The sequence below is a fragment of the Hemiscyllium ocellatum genome, chromosome 14 (assembly GCF_020745735.1).
Source record: "Hemiscyllium ocellatum isolate sHemOce1 chromosome 14, sHemOce1.pat.X.cur, whole genome shotgun sequence".
In the NCBI taxonomy this organism is placed as follows: Eukaryota; Metazoa; Chordata; class Chondrichthyes; order Orectolobiformes; family Hemiscylliidae; genus Hemiscyllium; species Hemiscyllium ocellatum.
The window spans coordinates 62,028,970-62,051,239 of record NC_083414.1 but is presented as its reverse complement, the minus strand read 5'-3'; the positions used below and the strand labels follow the sequence as shown (position 1 = coordinate 62,051,239).

The 22,270-nt window shown below is 41.2% G+C and overlaps 1 protein-coding gene across 3 annotated transcripts in view; it reads right to left on the bottom strand.

The window, feature by feature from the left end:
• sumf1 (sulfatase modifying factor 1) overlaps positions 1-22,270 on the bottom strand; it is a 163,707-nt gene that overhangs the window by 88,525 nt on the left and 52,912 nt on the right. For all 3 annotated transcript variants that reach the window (XM_060835733.1, XM_060835734.1, XM_060835735.1), the window contains 2 exons: positions 13,631-13,713; positions 9,513-9,635 (listed from right to left, as the gene is read on the bottom strand). In XM_060835733.1, the coding sequence (XP_060691716.1) occupies positions 9,513-9,635; positions 13,631-13,713 (206 nt within the window). The remainder of the gene's footprint in view (positions 1-9,512; positions 9,636-13,630; positions 13,714-22,270) is intronic.

The window sequence follows — 22,270 nt, the reverse complement described above, 5'->3', positions numbered from 1 at the left end:
AGGAAAGCAAAGCTCCGTGATAGTTGTCCTGGGAGAGAAGCAGTTGGCAGTCAGTGGTCATGTGAAGATCTCTCCTGGAATACACCCAGCCAAAGCTGGTAACATTACTCAGTAGATCATTTAAAAGCTGTCATCACCGATGAGCCATCAGTGCCACAACGGCAGCGACAATTCCTTCAGAGATGCCAAGTAGACAGTGGGAGGTAGGGGTACAGTCTGTCACAAGGACTGCAATGTAATGGATACTTACAACATGGAGGACAAAATTGCACACAGATTCTAAACCCCCATGCCTCTGTTTTTATTAAAAGGAAATGGAAGTGTGAAAACTCGGATGCTCGAACAATTTTTAAGATATTGCTGGAAAGCCAGGACATTTAATGAGAAAGTGAGATGTCTGGTCATTAGGTCACACAATCAGAGGTCGACAGCACAGAAAAAGGTTCTTTGGCCCATCGAGTCCATGCAGACCAAAGGCAATCACCTAACTATTCTAGACCTATTTTCCAGCACTTGCTCCACAACCTTGTATGCCTTGATATCACAAATGCACATCTAAATATTTCTTAAATGTCATGAGGTTTCGGCCTCTACCACTCTTACAGGCCGTGGCCTCCAGTTTCCCACCACACTCTGGGGGGCTAAAAATAATTTTCTTCACATCTACTCTCAACGTGCTGCCCCCTAACTTAAATCTATCCCTCTACCTGTCTACTCTATCTATGCCCCTCCTAATTTTATACATCTCATTCATGTCTGCCCCACATCTCCTCCGCTCCAAGGAAAACACCCACAGATAGTCCAATCTCTCTTCATAAAACTCTCCAGCCCAGCCAACATCCTGGTAAAACCCCTTTGCTCCCTCTACAGTTTTGTCACATCTTCCTGTAATGTGGATTCCACACAATACTCTAACTATGAGCTAATCAACATTTTATACAGCCCCAGCACCACCTCCCTGCTTTTAAACTCTATGTCTCAGCTAATAAAGGCAGGTATCCCCCATGCCTCCTCAGATACTCATCTGCCTGTCCTGGTAACTTAAGGGGCAGATGGACATGCACTCCAAGGTTCCCCCGACCCTCAGTGCTCTCCAAGAACCTGTCGTTCATCATGTAGTCCCTTGCCTTACTTGTCCTGCACATTATCTCATGCTTAACTGATTTGAATTCCGTTTGCCAAGTATCTGCCAGTCTGGCCAGCCTGTGTATACGCTCCTGTAAATCTAACACTATCTTCCTCACTAATTACCATCCTGCCAATTTTATCATCAGCTGCAATCTTATTGATCAACATTCCTATGTTCAAGTCTAAATCATTTATGTATACACCACAAAAAGCAAGGGCCCCAACACCCTGCAGAACCTCACTGGACATAGGCTTCCAGTCTCAAAAATAACCCCTCCAACCATCACCCTCTTGTTCCCACCTTTCAGCCAATTCCAAATCCATTGAGTCTCCCAATGTTTTTTCATCTTGAACATTCACAAAAGATCACACTGGATCACTGATATGACCCTCACTTATATATTACTATAGATATCTATGTTGGAAAGCCTCAGTTTTAAAAGAACAATTTTAAAAAAACTTACGTCAAGCCATCGGATATATCTTGAAGGTGGGCTGTGACGAGACATAATTCTAACTACTTTGAACTACAGACGCAGAGTTTGGTACAGGGAACAAAATGGGAATATAAAGAAAATGCTTGTTGCGGTGAGCTGCAGCAAGCAAAAATCCACTGTCTGGAAGGGTGCATGAAGCAGATTCCAGATTAATATTCCAAAATGGAATTGGATAAATATCTGAAGAAGGGATAAATCACAAAGCCATGGTGGTTGGGACAAAATGGATCATTTTCATAGAACTGGCATGGGCGTGATGAACAGCCTCGTTCTGTGCTGCATGATTTGTGTAGAGTTGAATAGATCATAAGACAACACTGGCCTTGTGGAAGTGTCAACATTTTCACTTTTTATTTGCTGAGTGGTGCAGTACCAACCGATTGTAAAATAAAAACAGGCACTCACACCCCTGCTGGGTTTGGCAATGAGTCTTCTGTTCCCTTCAAGGAATACACAAGCGATCCGGTTTTCTTGTGTGATCTCTCACCAGAGCAACAAGACTACTACCCGGCCATGTGCTTCCCCCACCCCTCTGAGTAATTAATGTAAGAGGATGTGAAACAACTGTGGAGTGGGGAACTGGAACAACGATGCTTGGACTCAGCAGAGATCCCCTTTTAGAATGCACTAATATACACATTGCCAACAGGAGGCTGTGGAATTTTAAATCATACAAGACTTCTTAATTCATTCGTGGGATGAGGAGGGTCGCTGGCTGAGCCAGTATTGATCACCAATCCCTAGTTGCCCTTGAGGTAGTGGTGAACTCTCTTCTTGAACTATTGCAATCACTTAGTGTAGGTGCACCCTCAGTGCTGTTGGAAAGTGTTCCAGGATTTTGACCCATGTTGATCACAGAGTGCTGTCAAGGCTGAGTCATTAAGTATATTCCGTGTTGAGATAGGCATCCTTACTCACTGAGGAAATCAAGAGGTTATATGGAAAAGGCAGGAAAAGTGGAGTTGAGGGTTATCAGATTAGCCATGATCCCACAGTGAGGCAAAGCAGACTTGGTAGGCTGAATGACCTTTTTCCAAGTCAGGACAGTGAGTTGCCTAGAGAAGAACTTGCAGCTGCCCTTGTCCTTCTCATTGGTAGTGGTTGTGGACTCGGAAAGTGTGGTCTAAGGAACCTTCAAATTTCTCCAGTGCTTCTCACAGTTTGTACTCGCTGCTGCCAGTGAACAGTGTTGAAGGGAGTGAATATTTATGGATGTGGCGTCCATTCAGTCAAAACCATCAATGTTTTCTGATGTCATCGAATTTCCATAAAAATCAACCAATTATGTATCAAGTACCATCCGAGCTGTAGTCCAGCTGTTTATTGAATGTGGTATTTTAAAAGATTGTCACACTGGGAAGATCTTATACATTGCCGGGTAATTCAGTCTAAAATAACCTGAAGTCTTGCAGATTAATACAAGTTATAGGCAGTTCTTGTTAATTTCATAAAGGAGCTTTGAAATAAGATTATGCCAGCACATTATAACCCATGGCCTTAAAGGCTCTCCCTTCTTTATCAGATTGTAAAATGTTCAGAGATGGTCAGCACTGTCACTCTGAATTGGAATTTCTCAGTAGTTTCTACAAAACTCCATCACAGTAAATGTCAATCCGAAACTGCAAAAACAGTATAAATCCCATCATTGCTAGCCTCCAAAAAACAGACCAAAAGAAAATCAACTGCTCAGTTTGATGCTAATATGAAATCGTAATATATATACACACACTAGACACACACACACACAAGTCCACGTTACATCTACCAGACCTCTGGATTAAAGTCAGCTGGGCTCCACTGAGTTAACAATATTATCTTTTAGGTCAAAACCTTGAATTCATCTGAAAATGACGTGCAGAGAAAATCATTTGAAAGGATGTTGGATCCGAGTTTATCAGAGCGACATTTCTTTTGCTCCATTGGTGTTATCGGACCTTCTGCTGAAGTGAAGGGAGCTGACCCTTATTCACAAAGGATGGTTTATTAAAGGAACAGTGACATTGGGCAACGTTAAGACCAACTTAACTTGACAGCTTACAGCATCGTAGATTCTCCTCAACTTAGTCTATTTCTGAAGTTATAAAAACAAAAAAGTAGAACTCTCAAGAGACTTACCCTGACCTTGAACATAACTGAGCAAAAACCCAATGGAAATGGGCTTTCAATGTTGGGTGATCCTTGCACTGACAAAAATCCTCCAGCATAATAGCTTGACCTTACTTACAACAGACAGATGATGTTCAGGATAATGAGGAGTTTTGTTCAACCACTCAGTTATGTTAATATATAGTTAGGACTGTGGGCACATTTGCACATACAATGTGATTGTTGCACTGGTCAGCAACATTACTGGATGGTGTATCAGACCATACCTTGGAGCAGAGGATAAAGCACATCTTTGGGAGCAAAGTGGATGTGGATCTACTTTTGGCTTGGTCTTTGAAGTGTCTTACTGGAAGCTCTTATTTATTGACATCAAGCGTATTAAAAAGTTTTCAGACAGCCATTGACATCGCTTGCTTCAAGCAGGAGCAAAGATTCGATGTGTACTGGTGAGGATATGGGCTCTGTCTCTTCTCTATCATTCAAAACACAATCTGGCCCATCCCTCTCTGGTACTCTTCCCTACTTCCCTTCTCTTTATCCCTGCAATGGTTCCTCTTTCAAACATTTATCCAATCTAATTTTCAATGCTACTGATGAATCTGTATCTGTCACCTAATACCACTGCACATTCTGGAGTTGGGATGAAAGCAAGAAGGACTGATTTTCACTGGTGGAGAATAGCCACAGAGCTGTTTTGAGTTCAACTGAAAAGCCTAGGCATTGCTGACAGACATGTCACAATCTGAACAAGTGAATCTTTGACAAGTTTTGAATAAGCTCACTGACAGGTCTGGAAGAGCAGATTTAGCACTGGATGGGCTAATTATCATCAGACGCAGAAAGGAAAGCAACAAACTGTATACAAGTTCTCCCATCGACACTAAGTCTTCAGTCCATGTTGGCAGACTGTAATTAGGGGAGTGCTAGCTGAGCGATTTACTCTTTATATTAATGAAGAAGAAATAAAGAATTATGTGTTCAAGTTTGTTGATGACACAAAGTTAGGTAAGAGTGTAACCTGTAAGGAGGACAAAGAGGCTGAAAGGGGATTATAGATAAGTTGAGTAAATAAATTGGCAGATAGAATCCAGCAATGATCTTACTGAATGACAGAGCAGGATGCTAATCAGCTTCAACCTATGGGTTGGGAACATGAAATACAAAGCTGAAAGGCAAGAAAACAGAGTAATGTCAAACAGAGGGTCCAGGAGCAAGCATTCCCTGAGAAAGAGTTGATGAAAAATACCCTATTAATCAAAGAGAGAGATCAAACTGAAGCAGTCCAGGAAAAGTTAGAAGGCACAGTGGAGAAAAAGTTAAATAATGTCAAGAAATATTTTACAAATAAGAACACCACTGGGAGCGGAAGCCCATGTCACCTGCCACTCTTAGTGGCCATAAACAAATTAGTTAACAAGTTAATAAAAGATGCCAAGCAACATGAATTATGGAGTTGCAGACAATTTGCACTGTACACAGATATGCCAGAATAGGAATAAGCAGCCCTAACACTTTGGTAGATATGAACCCAAAAGGAGTTCCTTGATTGGACTTCAGGCTAAAGCAAGGTTAGGTACAAGGAAAATTAAGGGACCAAGACACAAGGGTAGATTCACCGATGGGAGGAAAAGCAATTCTGATTTTGTTGTTGGCTTAGTATGCAACAAATGTTTTAGAGTGTCGGTCAACTGATATTAAAGCTGCATTTCTGCATGGAGATCAATTTAAAAAGCAAGAATTTGTTCACCCTTTCAAAGTAGGCATGCAACACAGTGGGGACACACAAAGTTAAATAAATGTGCATGTTGCCTAAATGATATCACCCGAGTTTGGATCTTCTTAGTAAGATCCATCTTAACAAAAGAGGTGCTGCAGATTGCAGGAATCTATAGTTAAGACCATAACAAAGCAGCCACGATGTATAATGGAATAGGTTCTGAGGAATAAATGGCTTACTCCTGCTTCTATTTCTTATGAAATGAACTTACACTTCTTAAAAGTTACAGTTTTAAGCCAATTAACAGTTTGGTTAGAGCCGTGGAACACCTTCAAACATTTTGGCTCATTAAAGGCACGAGATACAAATATTTTAAATCCGTTTTTTAAAAAAAGTGATTAACAGAGTGGTGTTGTTCAAATCGCCTTGCCACCACACAAGGGGGAACATTCAACTCAAGTGTATCTGGGGTGGGCAAGAAACAACTGCACAAACCGAGCGACAGCCTCAGACCAATTTTGGAAGGGGGTTTGTGAATGGTACTCTTCTTGCCTGTAGGCTAGCTTGTTGAGAGAAAATAACATAAAAGGCAAAAAGGAATCGCTTTAATAGTAAAGGAAACAAAGGAAGGGGGGGGAAAAGAGATGAGACTGTTTGCTTTTGAAGGTTGCAACATTATTAATTAAATTCATATCAAGCACATAAAAGAGAATGAGTTCATTAGCAATGCGCAGATGAAAATCACACTTGGAGCTAGCTAATTTAATCACACTTTTAAAAATTTGTGCACGATTTTATATCTAAATCAAAAAAATAACCTTGGCTTCTTTTTCCCCACAATGGCTTTTAGAATAATGTGTGGCCCTGAAATCATAAACTTTCAAGTGCCATTTTCCCAGATCAAAGGCCAAATCTGTTTGCCAGGTTTGCCTTCTACTGCTTTTTTTTGTAAATATACAATTGCAATTTGATAAACTAATCTCATGCACTGAAAGATTAATAGAGATAACTACATAGAATTCTCCTGCCAATGATAACCTTCTCATGTTGTGAATACATCTGCTCTCAGTGGGATATGATTCCACAAGTTTCAACAGCTCTTACTATTATCTCATGCTGAAGTAACCTCAGATCGCAAGTGTCCACAGGCTATTTTCATTCTGGGAGCATCACAGTATGCTGAGCAAAATAGAATAAATTCACCAAAAGATGACTTCAGGACTGACGTAATTGAATTTTCAATTCATGCAAGAGGCTAAGAAATATTTGCAACTGACTCTCATCTTGGATAATGGATGTAGAAATGTTGGAACTATTGAAGAAATAAACTGATTGCTGCAATAAGTGAGTCCTGGGTTGCTTAATTAATGAACCAAGACAGGCTCCATTGTCTTCCCTTATCAGTAATCCTATGTCCGCATGCACTCCAACTAAACTCAAGGTATTATAGTGAACTGCTACATTCCTGATGGTATTTCAGATAGGATCAGAGTTATCTCAATTCTATGCAACTGCAATAATCATGCTGAAAGTCAAATTTTCTATTTACCATATCTGACACTGATTCAACAGGTCATATAATCATACAGGTGTACACAGAAACAGATCTTTTGGTTCAACTAGCCCTTGCCAACCTGGTATCCTAAATTAATTAGGTTCCATTTACCAACATTGAACCCATATCCCTCCAAACCCTTCCTATTCAAATACCCATCCAAATGACTTTTAAATGCTGTAATGTACCAGCCTCCAACTTCCTCTGGCAGCGCATTCCACACATGCACCAACCTCTATGTGAAAAAGATCCCTTTTAAATCTTTCCCCTCTCACCTTAAACAGATGCCCTCTTGTTTTGGACTCCACTATCCTGGGAAAGAGATATTGGATATTCACCCTATTCATACCCCTCAATTTTATAAACCTCTAAAAGGTGACCCCTTGGCCTCTGACGCTACAGTGTAAAATCCCCAGCCTATTCACCCTCTCCCTCAAACACGCTAACCCCAGCACAAACTTGTAAATTTTTTTCTCAACCCTTTCAAATTTAACATCTTTCCTGTAGCAGCACTGGACACAACAAATGGTCTTGTGCACTATCAGGACAAGTTTCACATAATCAGTGAATTTTGGCAGTTTTGTCCTCAAACTTATATTATGCAAGTCAGCTTGAGAGGACATTTGCCAGTGAATATGTTAATATTACCTGCTAATATGGCAGAGATTTGAATGTGGTATCAAGTGGCACAGAGTATTTTCCAAACCTCAGTTACTATCTTATCACTTTTTCATCTACCCCACAGTATCATGAGGATGTTCAAGGTGGCTGCAAAATAAAAACGGATTTCTTTTTCACAAGATCAAATCATGGAAAGATAAGGTAACAATTCCAATCGAGTGATTTATTAATGTTCCATCATCAAATGTTCTTGGTATTATCATTTTGTGTTATATGCATGCCTCGATTGTACTGTGTAGAGAGTAGCCAAACAATACTTAAAAGAGGTGAAAGATGAACTATATCAAACCAATCACTAACTGCAGATAACAAGTAGAAAAACCAGCTTGGAAGACATTTGTCTGCCTTTAGATGTCAAGTCAGGCACTAATTTTCTATATATTTGGAAATATATAAATGTATACAGCCAAGTACCTGATGAAGCATGATATTCCATGTAAACATAGGAAATTATGAGGAGGTTATTCAGCCCAGTGAGTCCACTCTGCCACTCAATAAACATGACTGATACTCTATTTCAACTCTACATACCCCTGCTTTCTTCACATACCTCTGGGTACTTTTACCCTCTATTTCCTTCATAAATCTAATCAGTGACTTGGTGGTCCCACCCTTCTGTGGTAGAGAATTCCACAGAATCACCATCCTCTGAGTTAAGGCAATTTCTGAAACTTCAATCTGAAATAGCTTATCCCGTAACCCAAAAGAGTGACCCCTTATTCTGTATCCCTCCATCCCATACCCTTACATTGAGTCAATCCAGATCTGTCAGAATTCAGTATGTTTCAATGAGATCCCCTCTCATTCTTCCGAACTCGGATGGGTACAGGCCCAGTCGATTCAATCAGTTCTTGTAGGAGAAACCTGCTATTGCAGGAATGAGTCTCGTGAATTCTTTCCAAAGTGGAGTAGATTGTATGGCTCTTACTGAAAGAGGCTTTACCATCTAAGTTTCATGTTCTTCCCATAATAACCTTGAACTTTGCTCTTGGTTTTAAAAAAAAATTAACAAGGTGAAGAAAATAGTGGTTAAGCAGGCATTTATTGCTCGAGTTTAATTTCCATTGAGAGCGCTACCCTGGAATGAACTTAAGAAATTTGAAACCTTCTGAGAAAATGCAAAGAAGGTGGTTTAAAATCTCCATTCATGACCTGAGACATTTGAAAAGATTTCCTCGAGTATGGTTTTGTTTTATTTTTGTGGGATGTGGGCCTTGCTGGCTGGCTAGCATTTATTGCCTGACCCTAATTGCCCTTGAGAAGGTGGTGCCTTCTTGAACCACCAGTGTCCACTTGCTGTGGGTTGACCCACCAATGCCATTAGAGCAAGAATTCCAGGCTTTTGACCCAGCAACAGAAAAGGAACAGCGATCTATTTCCAGACCAGAATGGTGAGTGGCTTGGAGGGTAATTTGAAGGTGGTGGTGTTCCCATGTATCTGCTGTCCTTGCCCTTCCAGATGGAAGTGGTCATGGGTATGTAAAGTGCTGTCTGAAATTCTTCAGTGAATTTCCACAGTGCAAACTCTAGAGAGTACACACTGCTGCTACTGAGCATTGAAGGGAGTGGATATAGTGCCAATGAAGCAGTTGCTTTACCCTGGGTGGTGTGAAGCTTCTCTTGAAAAGCTAAGTAGTTGATGAAATGTAAGTTAACAGTTCAAGCCAAAAAACATCCTGCTTTCCTATTTCCCAATGTTATTGGAATATTAAGCTCCCAAAAATTACTTTGGGAGCTGACTTTCTTTGATTTCTTTCTCTTTTATACCACAGATTGTAAAATGAAACTGAAATCAAATAACAAAGATGGGCTTTTGTTCTATAGTTACCTGTTCTCAAGTCCCCCTCTACATGCATATTCCCATTCAGCTTCTGTAGGCAGCCTTTTCCCTGCCCAGGTGCAGTACGCCACTGCATTATTCCAAGAGACATGTACAACTGGGTGATCCATCCTGAAATGCAAAGAAACACTTTATGACCATGAATCGCATGCAGTATTTCACCATAACAGTTACAACTTTCACATGCCACTAATTACCACCAATCAGTCCACTGCTAAGTAGTTGGTCCTCAGACAAAATTAATCTTTAACTCAGTTAGAGCATAACAAGAACAAAGTGCTGGAGAAGCTCAACAGATCTTGAAACATCTGCGGAGAGAAAAGCAGAGTTAACATGACAATTCCAGTAACCCTTCATCAGAATGAAAAGCAACTGAGAAATCGTGGCAGTTATACTGAAGAAGGGGGTGGGAGACTGAGTCGAATAAATTTACGAGATGACCAGAGAGAGAGAGAGGGAGGGAGCAAGGAGAGAGAGAGAGAGAGAGACACTGATGGAGAGAAAGGCAAGCAGGGATTTTTGACAGTAAACTGGGGAATAAGTAAATGCTGAACAGGTGACAGCAGGAACAGTGAATAGTTGATAATGGGCTTGCTGTGCTGGAAGCAACCCAAGCAGAACAGGACCTGAGGTATTGGATCTGGAGGGAGGTGTTCATACTTTGAAATTGTTAAATGCAATGTTGAATCCTCAGGATTGTAAGGTAGCTAGGGGGAAGATAAAATGCTGCTCCTCTAGCTTGCGCTGACCCTCACTGGTATAATGCATCATATGCCTGAGAAACATTGGCAAGGGAACACGATGGTGTGTTGGAGCGACAAGCAGTTGGAAGTTTGGGGTCAGTTTTATAGGTTGAGCCAAGGTGCTCCACTAAGCGATCACCTAGTTTACATTTCATCTCCCTACTGTACAGGGGACCACATTGTGAGCAGCAAATACTCAAGACTAGATAGAATGAAGTGCATATAAATCACTGCTTAATGTGGAAGGAGAGTCTGGGGCCTTGACTAATGAGGCGGCAAACAGGCAAGTGTTGAGAGTGGAGGAGGAGGAATGGACCAGGATGTCCCAGAAAAAATGATCCCTGCAGAATGCTAACAAGGAAGGGAAAGTGAATGTGCTTCTGATGGTGGTACCCTGTTGGAGGTGGTTGAAATAGTGGCTTATGATGCTTTGGATGTGGAGGTTGGTAGGGTGGAAAGTAAGCATAGAGGCCTGGTCAAATATTGAACTGCCTTACTTTGTGCAGTTCAAAGTCTGACTATTAGAATATTTGGATTAATCTATCAGGAAGGTGGCCTCAAACAATTAAACAACTGCGAATTCACTGGAACCTTCATTATCAATAAGAATGAATCAACTATGTTTCTACAATTGAGCACAGAAGATTAAATCCAATGCATGAAGAAATAGTGACATCGGCATTAACATCAGCAGAGAAAACCATGACGAGATAATGAGAATGGCTTTACTGAAGGCAGTTCCTCTTTACCAATGTTACATTGATTATCAAGTACTTTGCTGTTGTAAATAAACTCAGATGGATCTCAATATTTTACATAGTGTTGGAACATTCCAAAAAAACTGTAATGGATTTTCCAACAATTATCACAGTCTACAAATTAGAAATAAACCTTAATACTAATAAGTATGCTGCTGCACAGGAAATAAATAACCCATGGGATATTATCCCAAATAAGGTGCACTAGCTAAATGAGGACATGGTCAGCCATTAATGATATTCTTATAGTCAAGACAGAAAATCCAGAGGAAAAGATGACAAACATGAAAACAACCAAGTCTGAGCTATAAGGAAAGGCTGAATTGACTGGAGTTATTTTCCCTGGAGCACTGGAGGCTGAGAGGTGACCTTATGGAGGTTTATCAAATCATGAGGGGCACGGATAGAGTAAATAGACAAGGTCTTTTTCCTGAGGTGGGGGAGTCCAAAACTAGAGGGTTTAGGGCAAGAGGGGAAAGATTTAAAGAGGACCTTAGGGACAACACTGTCACGCAGAGGGTGGTGTGTGTATGGAATGTGTTGCCAGAGTAAGTGGTAGAGGCCTGTATAGTTACAGCATTTAAAAGGCATCTGGAAGGATATATGAATAGGAAGGGTTTAGAGGGATATGGGTGAAATACTGGCAAGTGGGACTAGATTTATTTAGGATTTCTGGTTGGTATGAATGAATTGGACAAAAGGTGCTTCCAACCTGTACATTTCTATGACTCTAATTGTGTGACAGTCCAGATTTTCCATTCCAATCAGCAATGAAAAACTGTGTATCTGCACCCATTTTACAACAGTGAATGTAGGTAGGTGAAGGCTGCAGTTGAGTTCTTTAGCACTTGCAAATTTTTGTACCACGCAAGAGACACGGCTGAGACCATAACATGTTGCCATCAAATGCTTGCTTGCTGATGAGCTTGTTGGATTGTGATGTTTCTGTGAATTGGAGTTTTTTTTATTTAAAACATTCTGAAACTAATAGATATTTGTTCCGTGATATTTCTTGAATCTGCCTAGTCTATGAACAAGGAGCAGTTAGTTAGTAGTTAATGCACAAAGTTCAATATTCTGACCTCGTCAAATACAAAGATCAGGTTCAAATGTGTGTTATAAATAGATAAGAACCACACTGATATACAGAGTGAGCTTCAGGCCAGCAAGGTGATTCATCACTGAGGTTTCCTGACAAATAGCAAATGCCTTAATCTTAGAATCCATTCAGTGTGGAAGCAGGCTATTTGGCCCATCGATACAACACTGACCCTCCCAACCAGACCCACCCCATCCCTGTAACCCTGAATTTTCCACGACTAACTCATCTAACCTGCACGTCCCTGGACGCGATGAGCAATTCAGCATGGTCAATCTACCAAACCTGTACATCTTCGGACTGTAGGAGGAAAACGGAGCACCCAGAGGAATCCCACGCAGACACTGGGAAGAACGTGCAAACTTCACACAGACTGTTGCCCAAGGCGCTATGCCCAGTGCTAACCACTGAGCCATCATGCCGCCCTCCTTCAGGTATACATGGTTTAAGCAGCTCATTATAAAAAGCATTCAATGATTAAATGAACCGCCCAACATGAATTTGCCAGGTGCCTATTTGAATCTATAGTTTCTAGAACAATTCCTTGGCAAACTCTTCGTGCATTTTACTAGGTTCTGATACATTTCCAATTCCCCTGTGGCCTCTACAGCTTTTGGATTTTTGACAATTTCCTTGCTGTGGTTGCAAAATGCCTCTACAGTAACAAAAAAAAATTGATGCGCATTCCAATGCTCGTGTACTGCAGTACACATAATGATATTGTCATTTTTTAAAAGAGAGTTTGTAAAACAGAAGCACATGGAAGTCCTAACTCAGAATGATGCAACACCCACAACTTGTTAAATCATTTCCAAAGTCATGCGCTCTCCTCCATCCCAGCTTTAAACGAGGTGAGGGGGATGTAAATAATGCATAAGGACTGCCAAATATGGGTTGAACAAGTATATTTGGGTGGTGCTGGAAAAGCACAGCAGATCAGGCAGCATCTGAGGAGCAAGAAAATCGACATTTCGGGCAGGAGCCCTTCATCAGGAATGCTGGAAATGTCGATTTTCCTGCTCCTTGGATGCTGCCTGATACGCTGTGCTTTTTCAGCACCACTCTAATCGTGACTCTAATCTCCAGCATCTGCAGTCCTCACTTTCACACAAGTATATTTGGCCCCACCCTAGTTTAAAAACAACACTTTCTTTGAAGATTTTAAGTTTATCTACTCCCACCAGGTGTCTGGTTGAACACAGAATATTACAATCGAAAGCAAATGTTTGAGAACTGGTAGTTAATTGACCTGCTGATCTTTTTCCGGCAACTTGTGTTTTTGCTTCAGATTTTCCCACCAACTTCAGAACCAACCAGAAAATGAAATGTAGGAAATCATCATTTCCTAAGACAGTAAGGTTGGCTAAAAGGCAATGGTAAAAGACATTCATGTGGTCAAAGAATCTCTCTCCACTTCTTCAAATCATATGACGTTTTCAACACACAAAGGTTGATGAGGAAAACAATATTTCAGTCTTAAAAAATAGTCTGTGCTTCAGTTGTTACCTATCAGCAATGTTGGAGTCAGGACCTTCCGGATGTTTCCAATTGGCTTTTTTAACAGGGAGCCACCATGGGGCTGCTGCAACCTAGAACAAGAGAAACAAAAACACCTCGGGATTAGAATTGTGCAGCCCAGTTAAATCAGATCTTCTCAAAAGATTTAGACACCCGTCCAAAAACAACAAAGAAAATATTTGAGCTTTTTTTTGTAGGACTACCTTCTTGCCTGTCTATACAGGAAGAAGTATTTGCTTCAGAAACCCTCCAGTTGATGTAAAATGGTACACAGTGTGTTTTGGAGAAGAGAAGGTGAAACACAATTCTGAGGGGATTTGACAGAACGGTTTCCCTTGTGGTGGAATCTAAAACGAGGGCCACAATTTCCAATAAAAGGGACGATTCGTTTAGGACAGAGATGAAGAGAAATATGCCCTGGCAGACATTCATTCATCTTTAACGTTCTCTACCCCAGACTACAGTTGGGACTGGGACACTGGAAGTGCTCAGGGCTGAGTTAGACTAACTTTTAGGCCTCAAATGAGTCAGGGATTGGAGGACAGGCAGTAAAATGAACTTTAAACCCCCACTAGGTCAGCCATGGTCAAAGTGAATGGCAAAAAGAATGTGAAGGGCCAAATCGCCTGCCTCGCTCTTATTACTTGGAAAAAGATTCATAAAGAACTGTGGATGCTAAAGATCTGAAACAAAAACAGAGGGCTCCATAGATGCTGCTGAGCAGTTAAGTTTATCCATCAATTTTGAATTTTGCTGCCGATTTCTGAGGTTCTTGTTTCATTTACAGTTTCCAAGGGTAGAATTTAGTGCAACTAACTGGATACTAGCCTTATTGAGTAATTTTATGCACCAGTTACTTTCTGGACATTGTCGATCTAAGTCTGAAAAACAATTTGGGCAATTAGGAAAGTGCTGTCTCGTTATGCCCTGCGTATAATGGTTCGAATACTCCAGCCTAAATCTTCCTTCAACTCAGCATGGTAAATGGCTTAGCCCTGTTAAAAACAGTTTTAAATAACTTTAGGATGCAAAGGAGTCGGAAGACTTGAGCTCATGTCTGGAATTTGACAAGAAAAATTCATGATGCATTTCAGTCCATTGCAAGTAGTATCAAAAGATGACTAGACAGATAAAAGAGAAGTCAAGAGGAGGAGGATATAAAAGAAAGGGGATTAAAAAAACTAAACCTGATGGCGGTCAGTAGAATAATTTTGAATGCTCATTTTAGAAAAAGCGAATAACTCATCATGCGAACCGCTTAAATAAGCACAACTGCTTTTAATGCTTAGTAACAGAAAGAAAGTCTTGCATTTAGGTAGCACCCAGACTGCATTTAGTGCCCCAAGAACCAGAATAATTAAAGACTTTTCATAAATAATTCCTGCATTTTATGAATAATCTATAGGCACAGTGTGGAGCATTATCCTTTTAACAAAATGATTAACAAATCTATCTTCACATCTACTCCTTGTTTCTAATTCTTCCCTGCCCTGAGAAACAATGGCACATTACATAAAAAATCTCCATGCGCTTCAAGCCTGCGTCTCTAATGGTGTGACATAACTGGCATCAAACTTCATTGCCATTAGTGACACTAACATTGTCTGCACTGTTAAGTTCTCAAGGAGAGAACTATTCAAGGAGGAATGGTGGTAAGAACATAGAAAAACTTGTGCAATATGAGTAGGTTCCGACCATTCACAGAGTCATACAGCACGGAAACAGACCCTTCATTCCAACGAGTTCATGCTGACCATGTTCCCGACTAAACTAGTCTCATTTACCTGTGTTTGTCCCCTATCCGTCAAAACCTTGCCTCTTCATGTACTTATCCGAATGTTTTTTAAATGTTGTAACTGCACCAGCATCCAACACTTTCTCCGGCAGTTGATTCTACAAACGAACCACCCTCTGTTACAAAAATTGCCCCCTCATTTCCATGTTAAACCTTTCTCCTCTCACCTGAAAAATATGCCCCATAGTTTTGAACCCCCCCCCCCCCCACCCACCCCAAAACCTTATCCATGCTCCTCGTGATTTTATAAACTTCTATATGGTCACCCCTCAACCTCCTACGCAAATAGGACATGTTATGTCCACATCCCATTGCAAAGGCAGCAGTGAGCATCAGATTACATCCTTCACTCGGGTTACGAATCAAACTGAAAGAAACCAGAGATTCAGTAGTTCTGGGGGCTTCCATGCTTCAAAGGAGAGTAGCCTACTTATCAGGGCTGTGGAAGGTAGCAGTCTCACTGACCTGACATTTTTGGGGAGTGCACCTTCTCATCAGGAAAGTGGAGCACTGCATTTATCCTTCAAGTCCTAGCTCCCCCTCACACATCACACAAGTCAAGTCTCTGACATTCCACTGATAACCAAACACACCAGTACTACAACATGCTGAAATGTTGCAGGCCACAAAAATATTCTGGTCTTTGTTCTCCATCAGAGACACTTAGCAGTTCAGCAGCAGCTTCATCACTGCACAACCTCATGTGTCTTTAGCTGACGAGTGGAATGTGGGAACACCCACTTGACATTCTTCCTTTCGGTGTGTTTACAAGTTCTGTCTCACAATCAGAGTGGTTCAAATATTTTGCATTTTGTAGACACGTTCCATACACATAAAGCTGCAATATTGTTCCCTTTCTTTCTCCCTTCTGATTCATGTAGCCTGAGTAACAGAGGAGCAGTATGATGTGCTCTTCAGAATGGGTCAGGCAGAACAGTCAATTACGAGCGCTCTCCATGTCACAAACATCACACACTTTGGTCTTTGCGCTAAAATGAAAGGGAGACTGGTCTGGAATGATCAAGTCTATTTTCCTACAGTTCAATCCTGGGATATTCTGCAGGCTCCAAGAATTAAGCATTTTATCTCCTGGACATTACTCTAATTAATAAGGATGGCAATGGCCTAGCGGTATTATGGCTGGACTGTTAATCCAGAGACCCAGGGAATGTTCTGGACACCTGGGTTCGAATCCAGTCAAGGCAAATGGACAAATTTTAATTTAATAATAACAAAAGAACTGGAACTAAGAATCAAATGATGACCATGAATCAATTGTCAGGAAAGTCCTATGGTTCACTAATGTCCTTTTCTCCTTACCCTGTTTGGCCGACATGTGACTCCAGACCCACAGCAATGTGGTTGACTTTTAATTGCTCTCTGGACAATTAGGGATGGGCAATAAGTGCCGGCCTAGCCAGCGACACCCTTATCCTGCGAATGAACTAAGGAAAAACCTGACGGTAGTCAAATGTTTCTTTTCCATTTCCTCATGGATAGGTTAAATAATCAAGGTCTTTTCCCTGGGATGGGCAAGTCCAGAACCAGAGGGCATAGGTTTATGGTGAGGGGGGAAAAATTTAAAAGGGAGATAAGGGGCAACTTTTTCACAGAGGGTGGTGCATATATGCAATGAGCTGTCAGAGGAAGTGGAAGAGGCCAGTACAATGACTGCATTTAAAAGGCAGCTGGTTGGATATATGAATAGGAAGGATTTAGAGGGATACGGGCTAAGTGCTGGCAAATGGGACTAGATTAAGTTAGGATATTGGTCAGCGTGCACGAGTTGGGCCAAAGGGTCTGTTTCCCTGCTGTACATCTCTATGACTTCCATTTCTGGTTAGTTATTAGCTAGAAATGCTTCGCAGCCAATTGGACTGAATGCGGTGATAGGATACCTGAAACATGATAGGGTTCCCTTTCTCTTCATCTTCTACTGCACCAGCTTCTGGAGACATTAGCTTGCATTTCTGACACATCCAGCAAATGGATCTTCCTCTTCCCTCCCAGCATTCCAAAGGATACAGTTCCCTCTTAGTCCAGGCCTAGATCTATTCTTCAATTACCCCCAGCATCCTTCCCCTGCCACTGCACCTTCCTATACAAATACAGGAGACGTAATTTTGTTATTTTATCACCTCGGTCTCCTTACTATCCAGCCCCAAGTGAAGCACAAATTTTGTGTACTCCTTTCAATTTAGTTTACTGATTTGCTGCTGACATTGCAATTCTGCTCTGTGTTAAAGAGACCAAACTAAGATAGGGTGATATCATCTTTTAGCCCCACAGGGTACATCACTGAGCTTCCGCTAACTTGTCAATTTAATTCCTCAGCTTCCTCTGACCTTTCTTCCCTTAGCCTCCTACAATACTGTGATGAATCTCAATGCAAGTTTGAAGAACTGCACCTTATTAATCAATGAGATATTTTATACTTCAACATGGAATATTACCATTTCAGATCATCTCTCGCTCTCTCTCTCAATTTTGCTTTCTTTTCCTTTGCTGATTTTAATCATGTTTTTCTTTCTTTTTGCTTCCAAACAGCACTAACACAAAGGAGGTCATGGAGGATAGTGATGAATTGCTCGAGTGTCGCAGGGTGCAACATCCCTTGAAAGACCCAAAAACTCCTTTCAACCTAATCCACGAAGATTCCACATGTGAGACCATAGGCTTCCTAAACTCAGGCAAACTTCACTGCTTCTAAACTTGGTGCTGAGTACTGTGACATGATCTGGTCACCACATGTTAGGTAAGAGATCAAGGCCTTGTAAAGGGTGCAGAGGAGATTTAACAGAACAGTTCCATGGATGAGAATACATAGCTCTCAGCTAGCATAATTTCTGTTGGAACAAATCACAACTGATTTATTTGATGATAGGTTTAGATTAGTTTTAATGATAGAAATTTTATCTTCCCATTAGCTGATGGTACAAAGACAAGGGGCACAGATTATGCTTTGGGCAGGAGATACAGGGGTATGTGCTGAAGAACATTTTTCACTGAGTGGTCATGACCTAAAACTGGCTGCCGACCTGCACAGTGGAAACAGAGGCAGTGATTTCTAAATGACACTGGATGGAAATAAAAAAATATGGGATAGTTTGGCATGGGATTGGCATGGGTTTCTCTACAGAGAGCCAACATGGACTTGCTGAGCCAAATGGCTTCCTTCTGTGCCTCAGAGCATAAAACCAGCTGTCCATTATTAACACCTCCTTTTGTAACATGCTGTTTCTCTACTGATTTCAATTCTGTTTGATCATGTACCAACCAGACAAATAGGAACAAGAATAGGCTGCTCAGCCCTCGAGCCTGCTTCACCATTCAACAGAATGTTGGCTTATCTGATACTCCTCATATCAACTTTCCTGTAATTTCCCTGTAACCTTTGACTGCCCTACCACTGCTCTGCGTGGTAACAAGTTCCAAAGACTCTCAACCCACAGAGAAACAATTCCTCCTGATCTCACTCATAAATGGACATCCTTTAATTCTGAGACATAGAACCTAAAACAATACAGTGCAGAACAGGCCCTTCGGCCCTCAATGTTGTGCCGACCTGTGAACTATTCTCAGCTCGTCCCCCCACACTATCCCATCATCATCCATGTGCTTATTCAAGGATTGTTTAAATCTCCCTAATGTGGCTGAGTTGACTATATTAGCAGGTAGGGCAATCCACGCCCTTACCACACTCTGCGTAAAGAACCTGCCTCTGACATCTGCCTAAAATCTATCACTCCTCAATTTGTAGTTATACTCCCTTGTACAAGCTGACCTCATCATCCTAGGAAAGGGACTTTCACTGTCTACCCATCTAATCCTCTGATCATCTTGTATGTCTCTATCAAATCCCCTCTTAGCCTTCTTCTTTCCAATGAGAACAGACCCAAGTCTCTCAGCCTTTCTTCATAAGACTTTCCCTCCAGACCAGGCAACATCCTGGTAAATTTCCTCTGTACCTTTTCCAATGCTTCCACTTCCTTACCGAAATATGGCGACCAGAACTGAACAAAATATTCCAAGTGTGGCCGCACTAGCGTTTTGTACAGTTGCAGCATGATATTGCGGCTCTGGATCTTAATCCCTCTACGAATGAAACTAACACACCGTATGCCTTCTTTACAGCACTATCAACCTGGGTGGCAACTTTCAGGGATCTATGTACATGGACTCCAAGATCCCTCTGCACTTCCACACTACCAGAATCTTTCCATTGACCCAGTACTCAGCCTTCCTGTTATTCTGCCCAAAGTGCATCACCTCACATTTAGCTGCATTGAACTCCATTTGTCACTGCCCAGCCCAGTTCTGCAGTTTATCCAAGTCCCCCTGCAACCTGTAACATTCTTCCAAACTGTCCATTACTCCACCGACTTTTAGTGCCATTTGCAAACTTACTAACCCATCCACTTATGCCTGTGTCTAAGTTATTTATAAAAATGACAAACAGCAGTGGTCTCAAAACAGATCCTTGTGGCACACCACTAGTAACCGGATTCGAGGCTGAATATTTTCCATCAACCACCACTCGCTGCCTTCTTTAATCCAAACAGCTAAATCACCTTCAATTCCATGCCTCTGCATTTTCTCCAACAGCCTACCACGTAGAACCTTATCAAAGGCTTTAATGAAGTCCATGTATACCATGTCAACTGCCCTACCCTCATCTACTATGCTCTTGGGTCATGAACTTTTCCATGAGGGGAAACAGCCTCTCAGCATTTAGCCTGTTGAGCCCTTCAAGAATCCTGTATGTCTCAAGGAGATCATCTCTCATTCTTTGAAACTCCAGTGAGTCGAGCCCCAACCTGTTTAGCCATTGCTCATAAGACAAACCCAACATACCAGGGATCATCCTAGTGAACCTTGTCTGAAATACCTCCAATGAAATGTTAACTTTTCTTAAGTAAGGGAACCAAAACTGCTCTCAATTTTCCACCAGCACATTGTACAGTTGCAGTAAGACTTCCCTACTCTTATACTCTTGAAATAAGGGCCCAAAATTCCATTTGCCTTCCTGATTACTTGTTACACGTGTGCCAGCTTTGTGTTTTGTGCACCAACACCTCTAAGTCCCGTTTTGTCTACCAGCTTTCCGCAGTTTTTTTGCCATTTAAGTTTTTTTAATTCTCCCTTCCAAATTGAACAATTTGTTGATTTTTCAGATGATATTCCATTTGCCAACTTTTTGCACACTTACTTAACCTATCAGTAGCTCTCTGTAAACTGCCTGAATTGCTCTTATATCTTGCCTTTCCAACTATTTTGTTGGTCACAGGTCACCAAACTGAAAAATCTAATCCCCACTCAATGGTTCTTGCCCATCAACCAATTCTCTATCCATGCCAATATACTACCTTCATCATGGAGTGTTCTTATCTTTAGGCTTAACCTTTTGTGAGGTATCTTGTCTGATGCCTTCTGGGAGTCCAAAACCAACACATCTATAATCCATTCTGGTTGAGACGTCTTTGAAGAATTATAATAATTGGAGAGATATGATCTCCCTTTATGATACTATGCTGGCTCTGCTTGAATAGGTCATGATTTTCCAAATGTGCTATTACTTCCTTAACAATTGATTCCAATCTCTACACAATTTTTACAACCATAGATATTCAACTTATAGGCCTATATTTATTCACTCTTTACCTCGCTTCCTTTTTGAATTAGGTGTCATAACCCTTTCCTCATGCAATCTCTCAGCCCTCCCATCTTATCAAACCTTCCCTTTTGTTCCATTCCTACCCTAACTTTTTTTGATTTGCTTAAAACTGTTACAGTTCTAGCTTCTCCCAGTTGTGACATGGGATATGGACCTAAAATGTTTCTGACTTCAAAAATGCTGCTCGATCTGCTGCGTTTTCTGGGGTCTTTTGCTTCTATTTAATATTTCCAGCATATTGCATATCCAACCATGTCAGACAATCACAGGGTAATCAGGAAGGAGGCCATTGGGCCCACTGCGTCTGTACTAGCCCTCTAAGCATTTCTGAGCATTTTGACTGAGTTCATGGCATCCAGTGCAAGAGACTCAGTGTTGCATTTAACCCAAGTTATATGTGAATAAAATCAACAGACAACCAAATTCAGGACAAGTGAAATCATCCACTGCAAGAATTACATTTCTGATGTTTAGATAAAACTCTAATTGACAGAGTCCACTTGACATTTTCATTACATCATTGCTGACCACTGAAATATAACGTACTCCAGTAAACGTGGCTTAAAAAAGATTGGCCTGCATCACTTGCTCTTTTTTTATGGCAGCACTGATCCCAATAACAACTCGGATGTTGACAGCAATGAGCACAAACAGGAAGGAATCTTTCCAGAAGATGGTTATCTAAAGACATCCCAGTGGTGAGTAAACCACTGTCACAAATGCCTCAATGATGTTCACGCGTGCAGAGCCACAAAGAAGCAAATTGGGAGGAAAAAAGGATGAACTGCTGTGAATTCCCGATTGTGACACTGACAGACAAACTGGCTGTCATGTTTCTTACACAATGACAGTGAATACTCTTCAAAAGTACTTCATTGAGTGTAAAGAGCTTCTGTGCGTCATCCGGGTCATTGCTTTGTTAAACATGGACATACAGTCAAGGGAAATTCAGAACATGGTGCAAGGAGAAACACGGTCTACACTGAGCCAGCAAGTGGCAAGGTGGAAGGCATGACCATAAAGTCTGGTGAAAGTGGAGACAGACGTTCCAAGATACTAGGTTCAGTTTAAGGATGGTAATAGTCCCATAAATACCCAGAGTGAGGTGTTCAAAATGGGAGGGGATGAGGGGAAGAGGGCAGCAGGAAGATTGTTAAAA